Genomic DNA, 16,709 nt, shown 5'->3' with positions numbered 1-16,709 from the left:
CTGCGGGCGTCACAAACGCTGCAATTACTGAATGTGTCAAGTGTAGTGGCAGGGAGAACCGTGAGAGTGGGTGCACTACGTAGACACATCTGTGTGGATGAACAGGAGCAGTGATCACAAGAAAAACATCAGAGATGTGAGAGGTCGGCCATATGAAGGATGGGTCGTAACCTTATTCAGCCTAGAGCTCTGTCCGATTTTTAAATAGCAGGTTAGTTATTTACTCATTGTGAAATTACGATTTGTCGACCGACAGATTTATTGACGCATGAACTGGACACCCTTCATAAAATGTTATGTATATGGTATTTATATATAAACCGCATTTTCCAATATTATTCTTCTCAGATTTTATTGACTCTGGGTTTTTCTGCCTATTTTGTTCTTATACTGGTTCTAACGTTTTTTTAAGGTGCATTGTTGGACTTTTGCGTTTGCTTTTATTGGTCTGTGTACACACGGCATCCATGCAAAAGGTAGTTTAAGTGGAAATCTGGACGTTTTCAGTCCAGGTTGCTTTGGTGATACCTGTAGTTACTGGTGCTAACGGCAAACTTTGGTTTAATAATCACAGAATCCTGGAGGCAGCAAAAAAAGTATTGTCAAGGAATCATTGCCTTTTTCCATCAGTCTGGGGGAAAACATGATCTGATTTAATGCTGGAGTGACAGGAGTTGGTCACTTCACTGAGAAGTTGGAGGTTTGCAGCAGGTCAAAAATGACTCACCTTGTAGAACCATTTTTATGAACAACAAGCTCTACGCTCACTGGCACATTTTATTTCCTGTGGCTACTTCGACGTGTGTTTCGCCGGTTAAATGCTTTCAAATTGAAACTGTAAGAAAATGTTCGGTTTGCATTTGCAGCAACTTGATAAGGACTTTTTTCCGTGAATGTCGCCACACAGACCCAGTTTATAATCCTACAAATATTGCAATAGTTTCATGAGTTAGCTACAGGGACCAAAAGGTTGATTTAATTAATTGAGAAAAAACCTTCTTGATCACAGTGTCTTCATGTATAAGTGCGGATATAAACTTTATATTTATTATCTGCAATCAATTGTGTTGGAGTGTGCATCTGTAATAGGGTAAAAAAGAGTGTTTACAATCAACAAATTGTACAATAATGTCACCTCGTATGTTGTGCAGAATTGTGTTGATTTATTAATTTATAATCCCCACGATGCATTTCCTTAACAAAATCCATAGGATTCTGGGTCAATCCTCCTCCGCTGAATTTAATTTCACGGCTTAAGTCAAGCAGTGATTAAGTACGAGAGAATTCCAGTGGAATAGTGGTGCATTGTACAGTAGGAGAAGTAGCCCCTTCAAACCCCCAAGGTAATGAATTAAATATAAGACGGCATTTCCTGCTCTGCAGTCGGAGGATTAGGGACACGGGGACCGCGGAGGGAGGACGAGATTCTGATGGATACTATTGTGTGGGAGAGGAGCACTAAGTCCCACTGCTCTTCCCGCTGATTGATTTGAATGACTGGGGGAGGACAGGGTGGAGGAGGGAGACCAGAGGTTCTGTCTGTGCTGGGGAGGTCTTATCGTCCCCTTGGCTGTCTGGCCTGCAGGAGCCCAGTTTATTTTGAAGAGAGGAAGTCGATAACAGCGGCTGGAACACACTGTGGTGAAAAACAATGGCTGCTCCTTCCATGTCCCAACACTGGTCAAAAACAGAGATGGATTCCACTCGATTTCAGGTTTGGTTTATGGGCTGAACACGTGTCATACCCTCACATCATTTATTTGCTAATAACATACACATCATTTATTTTTATTGACTACCAGAGCAAATGATTTACTCTCTAATGGCACAGCAGCCGATCCCGTGCGAGAGAGAGCGATATGCGTGTTCTGCCTGAATAATGTCACCTGATATAATTGATTTCTTTTTCATTTGGAATGAAAAATCTGGGAGCATTTAATCGGATGAATATAAATATGTAGCCTATGCATGGATTTCTGCTTAATGGGATCCCCAACCTCCGCTGAAAGGCAATTATCCATGTTGCCGACATGGTAAATATCTGAGACACGTTCAGGGAACCTTATGTTGGAAACAGTAACTTGCACGACATACAAACCGATCACTTAACTTCGTACATCTTATTGTGTAAATGTCTGAATAGAATAGAATAGAATAGATATACGCTGGTGACCTGTCCAGGGTGTACCCCGCCTCTCGCCCAGTGCCAGTTGGGATTGGGTCCAGGTCCCTGCGCGACCCTCAAAGGATAAGCGGTATAAATAATGGAGTGATAGTTTAGAATAGAATAGAATAGAAAAGTCAGCTGGGAATAGTTGCCAGCTCCCCATGCGACATAGATAATGGATGGAGGAATAGAAGAGAATAGAATAGAATAGACTTGGTGTGCTTACTGATGTGTACAGGTGGCCTTCCCCGTTCATGGCGATGTATAACCCTGTCTTCACGGACTGAATGGCGACAACTCGGAGGCCCACAGGAATAAGGTTGAACAAAGCTGAAAAACACAGTGAACAGGCAAACACACATACATAAAATATACTATATATATATAATAAAACACCATCACCATATATAGAGCTACATTTAATGCACTGGGGGGACGCCATGTTTGTGATGCATCGTCCGAGTGCAAGCTGCCCATCGTTAATGCTTCACAGAGCATAGTTAATACAGTTGCCATAGCTGTTGCGTTGAGGTAATCTGTGAAGATGAATTGCAGCGCGGCCGGCGAACGTGACCAGCCTTGCATAGCCTGGGTCACCCAGAGCTACTTGAGCAGTGGCTGTAATTGGGGCCACCAGTGGTGCATGGCCGACTTAATGGGCCTTTTGCTGTTGTAACAGACTCCCTGGGCCGGTAATGGATATTGTTTGTACTGGTGAGAAACAACAGAGGTGGCCTGGCTGTGACATTAAGTGTATATGGAAGAATTAAAGGCACGAAAATGACCTCTGCTGACCCTTTAAGTGATCACTATTGGCAGGTCTGGAGCATAAGTGAAGGCCAAGAGAACTACTTTATGGGCTAATTTCAAAAATGTTAAATTTAATGTGGAGACGTCAGTGCCGACACTTGACATGGTACCGTGAGTTTTAATAATGTACGATGGATCCCTTGTGCACACTGTATGAAACCCCACTGTTTCAATAAGTCCTGTCCTTAAGCGTATCAGATTTGACATGTGCCACATCTCCTCATGCTGACGGGAGTAAGTGACACAATGTAGAGTGTCAGACCAGCGTTAGCGCCGCGCGCAAGAATCAAATTAAACACCTTGCCTGAAGCAGTGGAGGAGCGGTGCCAGAACAAGCTAATAATACCTTTTCCTCCCCGTTAGGCCTACTGTTTCCTGGTCCACTTTCCCTCTCCGAGCGGAGGAGAAATCCGTGCAAGCCCGTATAGCTGCAATTTAAGAAGACCCCTCGGATCCAGACAAGGAAAAATGAAGGGGAGAATCGGCCTTGAGGTTGGAGAAAGTTACCTACAGGGTTTCTGTTACATTTTCCTGCAAGTGGGGAATAAATCTAGAGCAGGAAATCCTCTCCACCTTGTACCGTGGATTCTTTTGTGCTAAAGGTGCCTATACAATTAAAATTATAAGAAATAAAAGTGTGAAATGATAGAAGGCCGCTGTCGAGATACTCACAGGAATTACTGCTGTCATCCTTGGTCCCATCAAGAGAGCCATCGGGATTCATTTGCAAGTAGTATCCCTGCCTGCAATATAACCTGGTCACTATACCCTTGAGCTGGGGATCTGCAGGGAAGAAAAAAGAAAGAGAGAACAGAGTTAGCAAAGACCAAGATGATGAATCGCTCGTGCTGCCACGTTGTTTCTTCGCAGCGAAACACCTCAAAAAGGCTGCAGAACCAGCAGCACTTTCTGATTCCTGTGTATGTTCACAGGCGACTCCCACAGCCAACTTCCCGGGCACATAAGCCCCCCGCCAGGCTCAGAGATAGGCCATCCAATTATAGGCAGCAGAATTAATCTGCGGTCGCCCGACTCCCATAATGAACCCAACAGCACCCTCTCTGGGTTCTGAGCGTGCAGGATGTGAGGAGTGTCAGTGCTCTGCCCCGTCTAGCTGACCCAACATGGGAATTAGCCACATATCTACTGTAAATAAATCACCGCTGCTGTTAAATTGCCCGGCGCCGCGACGGCTCAACCGGTCAGGTTCTGATTTAATTGGCATTTTGTGGGTTTGTAATAACAGCAAGAATAGAGAGAGTGAAAATGTGAAGAAAAAAAGTGAGTCGAAAAACATTTTAATAAACCTGCATGCGATCGCACTTTGGGATGTCACTGGAAAGATATTACCTGTGCTCAAGCTGTGCGACAATGTTTCTTCCTCTGCGTGTGGGTGAGTGTGTGCATGTGCAACCACTGGGGTCATATAGCCTCAACATTAGTCTTATTGTGCAGACAGCTATCACACCAGATTTCATTCTCAGAAAGCCCCGGGGAGGTGAACAATCAACTTCACCTGAGCCTAAGCCGTGCCCCTTGCAAGCCTCTGTGTGTGAGTGCAAGAGAGAGGGAGACAGTTGAGAGAGAGAGAGAGAAAAGGAGAAATAAGAGAGAGGGAGAGCCCGGCCACAGAGGAAAAACCAAGAGGTCTTGCTAAGGGCAGAGAGAGTTGTTTTGTTTTTTTCTATCGGTGTACCGCTCAAGGCAGAGTCTGTCGGCTGATGGCATTAGGTGGCTCTGAGACCTTTACAGCCGGAAAACAGGAGAAAATGTCTCCCTCCTGTTGCATTCGAACATTACTACTATACCAGCATTCAGCAGCAGTGCTCTGTCTCGCCAGGACAATCAAAAGGTGGCGACAGCACATGACTGTCAGAGCACCTCGGCTATAGGCATCAAGCCGGCTGGCAGGACGGTGACAGCAGCAGCTCTCTGGTTTACAGTAATACTCTCACCGTCAAAACTGCAGCAGCTACTCTGCCAGGTCCACATGTCAGAGTGCAGACGGTGATCAGTGCTCCGTTTGCTGGCTTCAATATCTAATGAACTTACACTTTCTAACATTCAAATGGAAGCTTGACTTTGTAAATGAGATACTACAGGCATCCTGTTACTGTTCCCACTCATATACCCAACTACAGCTTCACGGAACGGGCGCATTTTATGAACTGTAGCCTGCTCTTGCTGGTGTTTGTTGGATTACCAACCCGAGCTTTAAACTGTGAAAATTTGTTAATTTAGTGTCGAAGCTCATCTCAACAAATAAAGATAAATACTAAATGAAAAAGATAACCATTTCATATGACAATGTTATTCATTTATAATAAATTAAAATGTTTGTTTTGACTTACGATGAAAATGAGAATATGTCTTTGTCTTTTTAATTCAGTGGTGAAAATGGATTCCGATGATTAAGTCATCAAAATATCTGTAGAAAGTTTCCTCATGGAGTTTTCAGAAGTCTTGTTTTGTTCTAACAGAAGTCCAAACCCATGGATATTCAATTTCCACTGATACAGAACAAAGAAATGCGAACACATTTCACACTGCAGGAGCTGAAGTCAACAACTGTTCTGCGTTTCTACTTGAAAAATGACTTTAAAGAATTTCTGTGGGTTTGCAATATCACAAAGACAGAAACAAAATGAAATCTAAAAAGGAAAAGAAAGCCGACATGGATTCGATTGTGTGGGTGAACATTGAAATGCTGCTGGGAAAAAAAACCTTTGCTTTTGCTTAAAACCAGCAACAATTTCCTGACTTTCTTTCATTTGATGAATCAATGAATCCACTAAGTGTTTCAGCTCTTCATGCACAGGACTCTCCATCCGTGTTGCATTACAGAAACGGTTCTAATGCACTACTCCTTTTGCTGCATCACTCTCCAGCTCCCTCTTTTCATTATTAGTTTGTCCTCCAGTCAGTGTCACTACAAAGAGCCGAATGCAATCACTAACTACACAAACAGCACGTGAGCATCCAGCAATCAAAGACCATCGAGTGTAACCTCAGGACCACACCCTTATGTCCTTCGATCCAGTGGCGGTGCAGATGGGTGAGTTTTCATGCAGCAGGGAGACACGTTCGCCAAGTCAAAGACACACCCGTGCACGCGAGCACGAGCACTGCACACACATTTCCATATGGATTTTTAATGAGCGCACAATTCCCCTGAGCAAATACTCCTCCACGGACACACAAAGGCGCCTAACCTGCGATCGATTAACTACTTTTATCAGCAGCATTTAAACAAGGTGGGGGAGTGAGATTGATTCTGAAGACAGATCAGTGGGAGGAAATCTGGAAGAATTAAAACGGCATAACTGCTCGCTGGCTATGTGAATACTATATCTGAGTGTGTGTGTGTGTGTGTGTGTGTGTGTAGGTGAACTTAGCTCAATCGTGCTATAAATCATTTGATGTTAGCTGTGTTCCCTGGGGCGAGCCAGCCAGTACATGTCTCTCACACACACACACACGCACACACGGATTTCCCCTCCAGCTTCAGTATCTCCGAGCTGCAGCTAGAGTGAGACGAAAATCGGTAGATATTCAAGCAATTTATCAAAATTGATAAAAACTGACAGGAAAAACAGAAACAGCAATGAGAAAGCGTGCGAGATAAGTATCCATGATTTATGATCGTTCACATGTTATTCCTATACTGAGAGGTATACTCACATCCTTAAATACCAGGGGCATCATTTATCAATGACAGTTTAACATCACACATTCATGTATGCCAGTGAATACATTATTATGACATAATTGCTTGTGTGATTGTGAAGCGGCCAAACCCATTCATACAAATCATGCTGAAGGTCAAAGTCACTCATGGCCACTGGATAAAATGTTTCATATGGATAAGATGCAACCTATTCCCTTACAAGAAAACGTAATTCATAATCTCTCATTATTTGTGTTGTCACATACCTCCGCCAAGGCCCAGCGCTCCCCTAAAATTCAACCAACCTGCACCAAAATTCACTTCATTTCAATCGGTCCCCTAAAGTTTTTCAATCAAGACTCACATATACATCTCTATGAAATCAATGCGAATGTTGAAAAACGCTGAATCTCGCAATGCTAAGAAAGTGGAGGTAAAAAAAAGGAAGATCCCTAACCCTATTCCACCAATGTCCATGATAATCTGTCCTGTAGTTTTTGTCTAATCTTGCAAACTAACAAACGCTGATGTAAACAACCTTCTGGATCATGAAGCAAATTGGAGACAGACAACGAGGAAGATGTTTTATGCAAAGCAATAGAGAAAAGGCACATTTCCAGTTCCATTTCACAAGCTTGATATGACACGTGCACTTTTTAAAACCCAGATCTGCTCGGAAACCGTCTCAGTGGGATTCCCTGAGTCTCTTTCTCCTCGTCTGTCTGGATATTCACCTTTTTTTATGAAGCGGAAAACAATAGTGCTTATTATCACCGAGGAGCATCCGTCCTCCGCTGCTGTTGGACTTTCCCAGTCGCACCGGTGTTAGTTTTTTCTAACAATAGAGGTGCTGCATGTTCCTCCACACCACTTATTTCTTTCTAGAGAAACTGAGAGGTGGTTTGGCAGCAGCGGGGGGGGATCTCAAATTGTGTTGTTCTGCAGCAGACGTCCCCTCTGCATATAAACTCAACTGTCACCAAGAGGTTGAGATTTTTTTTTTCTTCCCAAAGCGACACAAAGCTCCCTCATTCCCTTCCTGTCTTAATTTCTGTTGTGGCATTCCTCTGCTTATGTGTGTGTGTGTGTGCATGTGCAGATACCCATGTTGTGCTCAGTGCCAAGCAAACACAGACAGACACACACACACAGACAGAGGGGCACAGCTGCAGCAGCGGTTGTAGACTGTTGTCGTGCCGTCACCTGCTTGACCCACTTTGGATGTTTCCGGAATAGGACAAGGGCTTTTCCGGCCTGCGGAGGAAAAAAACCTCTGCATGTTGCTTCTGTTGTCATGGAGAACCACGGCGCTGGCCCTCATTTCTCATTTCACGTTCATCATCATCTCTGACATTTTCAACAATAACTCATCGGATGCAGACAGCCCTGAAAGCTGACTGATGAGGCACCGCTGTGTCCTGTCAACACACACCGCAATAAATAGCCACAGAGCAACAAAGCTATAACCTCAAATGGGTTTTCTAGATCGTGGAAGATAATCTAATTGTCTGATCTGTGTAACATGATCCAATGATCTACGGATCTAATCTGGTGAGATAATTAGAGCGGGAGCAGTGAGATTATGGCCGAGTCCAAACTGGACGTGGCCGAGCTCACTTTACTGGGTTTGACCGTAATAGGATTGACAACTCAAATCTAATCCCTCAAAAAAATGAATCTGTGTGATCACTTGCTTTCCATCTGTCGTCAAAACATGGAGGATTTAGAGAAAACGCAAATATTCCCTCAAGTGTTGGAGGTCAGGAAAACACATCTGTGCACACAACACTTTCCATTTGAATGTTTGATTCCCTTGAACTATAAATATGCCGTTTTAATAACAGCACTTTATATTATTAAGGGGAACTGTTGCACGTCTCGAACACCGAGGTCGACCGACTGATGCTGCAGGTCTAAAGATTAAGGCTCCAGAATCAAGGTGTCCAGGCTTTATTTGCAGCAGCTGCTCCTAATCTCTGGAATAGTTTCACCTTTAAAGTCATATCAGAATCTGCTCAGATGCTGTAAATGTTCAAATCATTGCTAAAGACCCACTTTTCCCACTAACTTGCAATCCGAATTTCAATTTCTAAATCAGGGGCCATGAAGGCACCACAATTTACTCAGATGGGCCAATTACATGTCCGACATCCGTGCACGGCACCTGAATCAGTAAGGAGCACTTTCCCTTGATTTCATCTGATGTTAATTCTCATCTCTCACATATCTCTGTTTTTACATATATTTTGATATTCTTTCATTTGAAGCCTGTTCAGCACCTTGTTTAACTGCCGTTGTTTTAAACTTGATTTTTTTAAATTAACTTTGGCTTGACTTCAAATATTACATTAGATCGAATGAAGATGAGGATTGTTAGTATTGATTCGTGATAGTTACGGTAACACTTTCTTTGAATCTGACCCAAATGATCAGGCTCAAAAGCCCAATTGATGTCAGTGTCAATCAATGCGGCCCGTAAGAATAGCTAATCTGGAGCCTGGCTCGGAGGATCGATGCTCAAAGCCAAAAGGGAATACTGGTGTTATAGTACATTTCAGACACCTCATCCTGACACATCTCAGTGGGCATCTGAATCTGACTTCAATACACAATCACAGTGTGGATGCTTAGAGAGCTGCTCTGTTCTCTGAAGGCTCAGGTAAAACCAGCGTCCCTCTCCCATCGGAGATGAAGACCACTGTGGACGTCCGTCTGTTTTATCACAATATCTGTTCGGTTGTGCATTCGTTATTCTCTGAAAAAAAAGCTCTTCTGGAGTCAAATATTACATTGAGCACACCAAACAAGTCATTATTCTTCCTAAATTGTGTGCTCCTGTGATAATGCAATGAATAAGAGGGAGGACGAGGAGGGAGAAGGAAAGTGGGTGAGAGAGAAACCGTGATATGTGCAGTATTTCCCAAAAGCTCCCAGGACAGCAAAGTCTGATATCACTTGGTAAAAGATCATTCCTAATTCTCTTTTGAGCCTAAAATTAATGAAGTTTATTCCCATTAGGCCTTTACACACAAATAACTTTGTATTAAAGCCACTAGAAAACAGTTTGCTCTGATTAGAGCTTGAAAAATGAGGACAGAATACCCATTTCCAAACAGATTTCATATATTGAAACAGATTTTTAATTGTATCTTTATATTAGTAAGTGTTTGGCATCTTCCAGGCACCAGGATCATGCTTCTGCAGCCTCAAGACACTGTTACAGTGACTTGTCATCAGGAAGGCCCCTTGTTGCTCTGTGAAATGGCCGTTACAGGCGGGATGTTGTAAAGTCATTTCAGGATGACACGGTATCCAAGGCACACTGAAATATAGACCTGCAAGTATTGTTGGCTTTTTGTTCTATTGGCATGGCCAGACATTAATTCCTCGGACAAATGACACCATCATCTGTCCACATCTGTGATCTGTGGGGGCTTCTGGACACGACTGATGACACCAAATGAGCCCAATGCAGAGGTGACACAGAGGGACAGAAGGGGACACACGCACATATTGGGCAGAAACAGCAGCCTGGAGGACGACCGATTTAAAAACCTGCCATTCTGATGCACCCTGACCCATGTCCAGATGTGTCCTCTATGTGCCGTAATATAGACCCTGTCCTTTCAAAGCCATTTAATCCATGTAATCACTGGGGGGCTGGTGAAGGGGACATTTCATAGTGTTGTGAACGCAGACAGAGGATGAGAGGGACTCATCAAAATGGCTCTCTCTCTTTGTGGACGAGATGAAAGGCTGAAACACGGCTTCCAGCAACCAATAAATCATGTTTAAAGTCTTAATTTGTCATAAAATCATAAAAGCGCCATGGCTATTCAATCAGAGCTATATCTGGTTGCCCTGCTGCAACAGGTTTGATACCTGGTGATTCCAAGAGAAACACAGCCACCTCCATCATCCACTAACAAGAGGAAACAATTAAGAGTCATTTCTTTCCTAAAGGAATTATCCTCCATTTAGAGGAATTATCCTTGTAATTGGCTCTGATTCCAACAGTGAAATAATTGTTAATATTGCGCTTTGGCAATCACAAGCTGACACAGAGGGGAAAAGATATATTGAAAAATCTGATATTTTCTTTAAGTAGAAGGGAAGAAGAGGCCACTGGCCCCTGTATTCGTAAAATGATGGGAGAAAAAGATGATGTTTGAAAGGCGTAACCCCCGTGGGAGATGTTGACCTTTTTTGCTTGCATATGAATGAGTTTTCATTTCTGGCTCTTGTGCTGCGCTTATAATGTAGAGAGCAGTTCAGCCAATCGTGTATGTGCTTCACAACGATCCGGAATCGCAGAGGTGACAGTTCGGTTAACGTGTCTAAACCCTTTGGTACAACAGGAGCACGTCTGATAACTGGCGCTGCATGTAAGGGGTTGGATTTTTAACCATCTAGCTAACGCATGAAAAACAGGAGGCATTTTGCGCACAATTTAACTTTTTACGCGCAGACGAAAGAGTTTAATTCGTGGCATTATTGCCTCACAGCTTCAACCATATATGTGGGAATGTAATTATGATACTATCAACCAGTGGTCGGGTGAATGCACATGCTTACACCTTGCACACTTAAGTTCCCACACCTTGTCTCCGTAGTCGCCGCTTCCTGAGGCCGAAGATGCGCACTTTAGAGAAGATGTCGACCAGGTTCCCATTGCAGAGCCCCTTGTTCTTGCTGGGGCTCTTCCTCCGTCGGTTGGTCGTGGGCCGTTCCAACTGCTGCTCCCGCGCCTGCCTCTTCTGTCTGATCAGCCCACTCGCGATAGCAGCAGCCATGGCTCAAAATGTCACAGCTGCTCAGGTCCAGTCTGCCCACGGGGCACAGACTACACAAACAGCCGCCTCGCACTGCCCGCAGCCCGGGTCACAGTCCCATGGTGGCGGCTGATGGATCCGTTCCGTGATGTCAAATGTCAAATATATATAATTGTTTTTTCTAGGAGCTGGTTTTGTGTTCTGTCCAAACACTACATGATGCACCTGAGATTAAAAGATCCGTCATCGTCACTCGGAAAATTCTTGTACATGATGGAAAAAAATGTGAGATCAGTTCGTGCGTAATTCCATACATGCATCAATAACCATTGTCCCGATGGAGAGCTTACGCCAAACTCAAGCGGAGCGAGAATTCAGAGGTTCATTCATACCTGCAAAGTGACGTTTTTGCTCATAGTCTGTGACAAAGTCGCCTCGTTAAATGTCCAACACCGGCTGCGGCGTCCTCACGGCGCATTCACCCACTCTTTCCTTCCCTTCCACCCTGCGTTTTTCTTCTCCTTCTGCCAGACGGGGCTGCTCTGTCAGTGTGTGGCGGTGGTGGGGGGGGGGGGGACGCCTGTGCAAAAAATGTACAGCCGCCTCCTACGAAGATCGCCACCGGACAGAACGCAACAGCAGCCCGGGCGAAGTCCAAGTTCGCGAGAGGCAATCCGCGACAGGGTTGCCCCGCGATGACCGATCAACAGCCACACATTTGCAGATGCAAAGAAATACGCAGCCGTGTGATTCTAAATTGATGCAGTGGGACGAAATAATGCAAAGTTACACTTAAAAAAAAAAAAAAAAAACTACCCGCAGATCCGTTGGATTATATCCTCAAAACATGTTTTCTCCTTCCTTTTCCACTATCACAACAGAGGCGGGTGGGCGCGATGGGAGCCAGGGACAAGCGGAAAAAAGCACCAACACATAACCAAAGCTGATTCTGGATCCTGTGGAGATGACGTCTGCATTGTGTGACCAGCTGAATACAAATAAATATAAACTTAAACCCCCCGGCGATCAGCAGACACTCACTCCGACCCAGTGGATTTGCATCCAGAGCCTGCGGGGTGCTTGGCGATCGGTGCGTAAAAAGGATATAATGCGGCTCAATTCATTTTCCCACGCTCAAATCTCGACTAAAAAAGCCGAGAGGAAGTGGTGGTCACCCGCTTCACTCTATATACCCCCCGATCAACGTATCCTTCCCATCAACAAGTCCTAACCAGTCGTTAGTGTACGTCTGAGAGAGGAGGAGAAGGAGGAGGACCCCCCCCAACAACCCAACCCCCACTCCCTCCCTCTCGTCCACCAAGCCCCCGCTTGGAGGGGGACGATCAGCCGCTCTGAATGCTGCCATCAGACGGTGAGATGTACGCTGTTCTCAAAAGCTTCCATTTGGGCTCCGTGGTGCATTTATTTTAGGATCAGACATCAAATCTGAACCTGAGCTGAAGGAATGTTGATATTTCACCTCACTACTACAGTCAAACTTGTACAGTATGAACAAAAAAAAAATGATGTCAGTGGGTTATTACAACTGTTCTCACTCCCGTAAGATGAGAAATAGTTGCTGTGTGGTGAGGAAGCACATTCATGTTATTTCAAAGACGAGCCCGTGAGGCTGCGCGCCACATGTGCGCTTTGTGGCTCCAGCACCACGGACAGCGCCGGACAACGACGGGGGGGGGGGAATCGGACATGGCAACCTTCACCTGCGCGTAAAGTCCACTCCTCCACCTGCAGGATGTCCTACAGTGGGCCACATGTGACTGAATCCTCCCCTCCATCCACCACCTCTGTGTCCGACTCAAAAGCTGAATCTGACACGCGAGGTTCGACACAATAAATAAAAAACAATCCGAGTTTCCTTCCCCTCGCTCCGGGGCGAATATCATCCAAGTCTCAATCACAGGCACAAGAAATTAAAACTCAAGAGAGCCATCTGCTGTTTGTGGTTGTAATTAAACATTTGGGGCCGGTATAGAGGGAGTGCGGCTTTGTTGTACCCTCCCTCTGTGCATGTGTGGATCCGCTTCACACCAGACGCACCTGTTGAAATCCTGCAGTAGGAATATGCCACCAGGATGAGTGGAATTGGCAGATGAGCAGCAATCATTTTATAATATGTTTCCATGATAGCTGTGGGTCAACAGAATCAGATCATCCGCTGAGTTGACGTTATGAGAACACAAATGTGTTGTGCCCACACGGTGGCTGAAGATGTACTTTATAGAAATAAAATGTATACAGAGCATTTAAATAATAGTATTTTAGAATAAAATGTGTAGGGTTTGGGGTGCCAACAATCCTCCTCATTTAAAATCAGCTATGTGCACCAGGGGTGAGGTGCTTCCCCCCCCCCTCCCTCTCATCCCAGTCCACTGACTCGGCTACGTGCCGTGGACTGATGCAGAGGTTTTTATATCCCATGGCTGCTGAGAAGCCTCCCCTCCTCCCGCCCCCCGCTCCCCGGTGCTGTGAGAGTCACTGCAGTTAACGCTCCAGCCAGCAGCGGACACTGTCAGCTCAACAATGGTTCCCTCAGCCACAGCAAGTCGCACAGCAGCACCGTCACAGCCACTGTTCCGAATCAGAGGAGGGTCTCTATTTTCCTCACACACACCTCACAAGTACTTGCTCTTCATGTAGGTTTGACGATGTTGCATTTGTTTCCAGCTCACAGGAGGGATAACAGATTATTATTATTGGACGTTATTTTCTCTTTTTTTTTTTACAAAAAGGTTGTATTTAGAAGATGGCAATTATTGCAGCCTCCCCAGCATAAGTCATCCGTGAAAATCACATTTTGCAATAGTAATGTGATTAATATTGTCCAAATTGCAAAAACGACCCAATTTGAAAGTGTGTCATAGAAAAATAATTAATTTCCCTACACAAGTGGAAAGAAAAAGGTTTTTGAAATATGCAGGGGCTCTTATCTCTCGTCATTTATCAACTGACAAATGGATTATCTTTGGTGAGCTTGATCAGTACAAGTAGCCCCCATAAATTACTACGAACGTGCAACTGGATCCAGAACGGGGATGATCCTGAAACGGCGAGGGGAGGAAAGAGGAGCCTTTACACTGAAGCTTTTTACCTTTTCATCTTAACACAGCATGAGGCTGAATGAGGTTGAATGCATGGATGGTCAGACAAGCTCTCTACACATAACAGACACGCAATTGCAAAATTCCTTTTTCACGGCATGCATAGGAGAAGAAAACATATTCTAGCAGTCTAATCCAAAACAATGCTTTCCTATCAAACTTAACACAACGCAGGGTGTAAAACAATACATCAAAACCTTCTTACAAATTCATTCGTGGAGCAAAACAAGTTCGCACGTACCTACATTTTTTTTCCTCCTGCACGTGAACGAATGAGAGTCCATGATGGTCCCATTCCACAGCGCTATAAGCCGAGACCTTTTCCTGTGACTCCTAATGCTGGATTTATACCTGCCCCTGCCAGGATCTAACATGGTTACGGTGAACTGACAGTCTGCCCCGAGTGTTTGTGAACAAATTAAACGTTTTAATTTGTTCACAAACGCTTTAAACATTTCATCCGTTCTTTACGTTAGGTCACAGAGAAAGGCAGTTAGGTGAACACACTTGGACATTTCACCCGAGACAAATGAAACAGGACTTGATGTTGCCTCAGGTTGTAATTTGCAAGAAATTAGCAAAGTTTCTAAGAAATTTGAAGGTGAAACACTGTGCATATCAGTTTCTACTCCTCTATTATCAATACATTCTTTACGCTGAATATCACAGACCTTAATATCATCCACGCTTGACATGTATAAAAACATGGCAGCCAAAATGCACAAAGATTCAGTGAAGGGGTTTGACGCAGACTTGAAGCCACAACCTCATCAGGTCCGAACATGTTAATCCAATCTTCTCTGAGGAAATTGTAAGTAAGACGCCCCGTTGCAGTGGCAAAGCAAATGTCACCCAATGGAACTGGGACAAGCAGCCCATTTGATTATTGCTGTAACTTTGCCCCGGGGGCCATGTTCTCTTATCACCCGTCCTGATAGTAAAGATAGTCAGTGGGACTCAGCACTTCACAGGCCCAGAGACATAAAAGAAGCTTAACATGCTGCAATCAAATTAAACTGCATTGTCAAAAGACAGAGAATTAATTTAATTTGAGATGAGTAAGGATTTTGCGTAGCTGTGACGTTTTTTCCATCCTTCCCCGGGCTTTGGCAGTTTAATCATTGAATATCACGAGTCTCACGAGGGCCCCCGCTTATGGACCGCGAATGTATGGGTCTCATTTGTTTTGACGAGTCTCATGGATGGAGCTAATCAGGGAGCCGAGATAGACAAGTGAGCATCGAGAGCTTGTAAAGAGGGGAAAGAAAATGGAAAGCTTGTCTTAAGTGGCCCTGAATAAATAGTGCACGGTGAGGCCCTCGAGGTGGTGAGCACCACAACGACCAGGAGTTTAACAGATTCACGTTCTGGTGGGGGAACGTTAATATCAGTAGCTTTGATAAGATACTTCAGTGAGTCATTACAAAATACATATTGTGTGGTTTTTCTTTGAATAGTCGATAACTCATCTAAAAGGTATAGCACTTGAGCTTCAGCGAAGAGGTGGGACAAGATAATGCACTTGTTACTTAAAGTGAAACAAAAGGGATTAAGATGGGATTTGAAATGTTAAATGGGGGAAACCTGAAAGTAAATGGTGAAGTGCTTCACACATGGAGAAAGTGTCACTGGGCGCTGATCACTGGATTTGAGAGATCTGAGAGTGGAACAGAGGATAAGATGGAGCCCGTTCAGTACAATACTCTGTTTCAAAGCTTTATTCTTTGCATCTAAGGCCCATTTAAAAGACTACCCGTCCTTCTATACCACTTAGTGTTTGAAAGTCGCAGGGATCTGGAGCCCATTGCAGCTGACATTGGGCAAGAGGTGGGGTTCACCCTGAACATGTCGCCAGTCCATAACAGGGCCGACATGCAGAGAAAAACAACACTGCACACTCACACCTACAGATCATTTTGAACTGAGAGTCCAGGCGGCCACAGGGGGAAGCATGGAAACTCCACACAGAAAGACCCCTGTCTGCCGGCAGGTTCAAACCCCAGGACCAGAGCTCGGAGAGACCGTGCTGACCACTGCACCACCGTGAATTACAAACTAATTGTCACTAACTCTAAAGTTTTAACACCACTGTGAACTCCACAGAAAGAAAAGAAGTCCAATTTGAATAAATTGAAAGGAATTTCCAGAATAGTTTTTGTGATACAGCAGCTAAT

At 44.4% G+C, this 16,709-nt stretch overlaps 1 protein-coding gene across 2 annotated transcripts in view; it reads right to left on the bottom strand.

Annotated features, from left to right (window-relative positions):
* The window catches only part of fgf14 (fibroblast growth factor 14), a 101,103-nt gene that overhangs the window by 27,595 nt on the left and 56,799 nt on the right, over nucleotides 1-16,709 (bottom strand). Inside the window, exons 1-3 of one of the 2 annotated variants that reach the window (XM_034574295.1) lie at nucleotides 11,245-12,663; nucleotides 3,650-3,760; nucleotides 2,394-2,497 (exon numbers count right to left, since the gene is read on the bottom strand). In XM_034574295.1, coding sequence (XP_034430186.1) covers nucleotides 2,394-2,497; nucleotides 3,650-3,760; nucleotides 11,245-11,437 — 408 coding nt within the window. In that variant the 5' untranslated portion in view covers nucleotides 11,438-12,663. Of the gene's footprint in view, nucleotides 1-2,393; nucleotides 2,498-3,649; nucleotides 3,761-11,244; nucleotides 12,664-16,709 lie in introns of those variants that run through there. The other variant, XM_034574294.1, reaches the window with a different exon arrangement.

The sequence above is a fragment of the Hippoglossus hippoglossus genome, chromosome 21 (genome assembly GCF_009819705.1).
Source record: "Hippoglossus hippoglossus isolate fHipHip1 chromosome 21, fHipHip1.pri, whole genome shotgun sequence".
NCBI lineage: Eukaryota > Metazoa > Chordata > Actinopteri > Pleuronectiformes > Pleuronectidae > Hippoglossus > Hippoglossus hippoglossus.
This window is presented reverse-complemented; position numbering and strand designations above follow the sequence as displayed.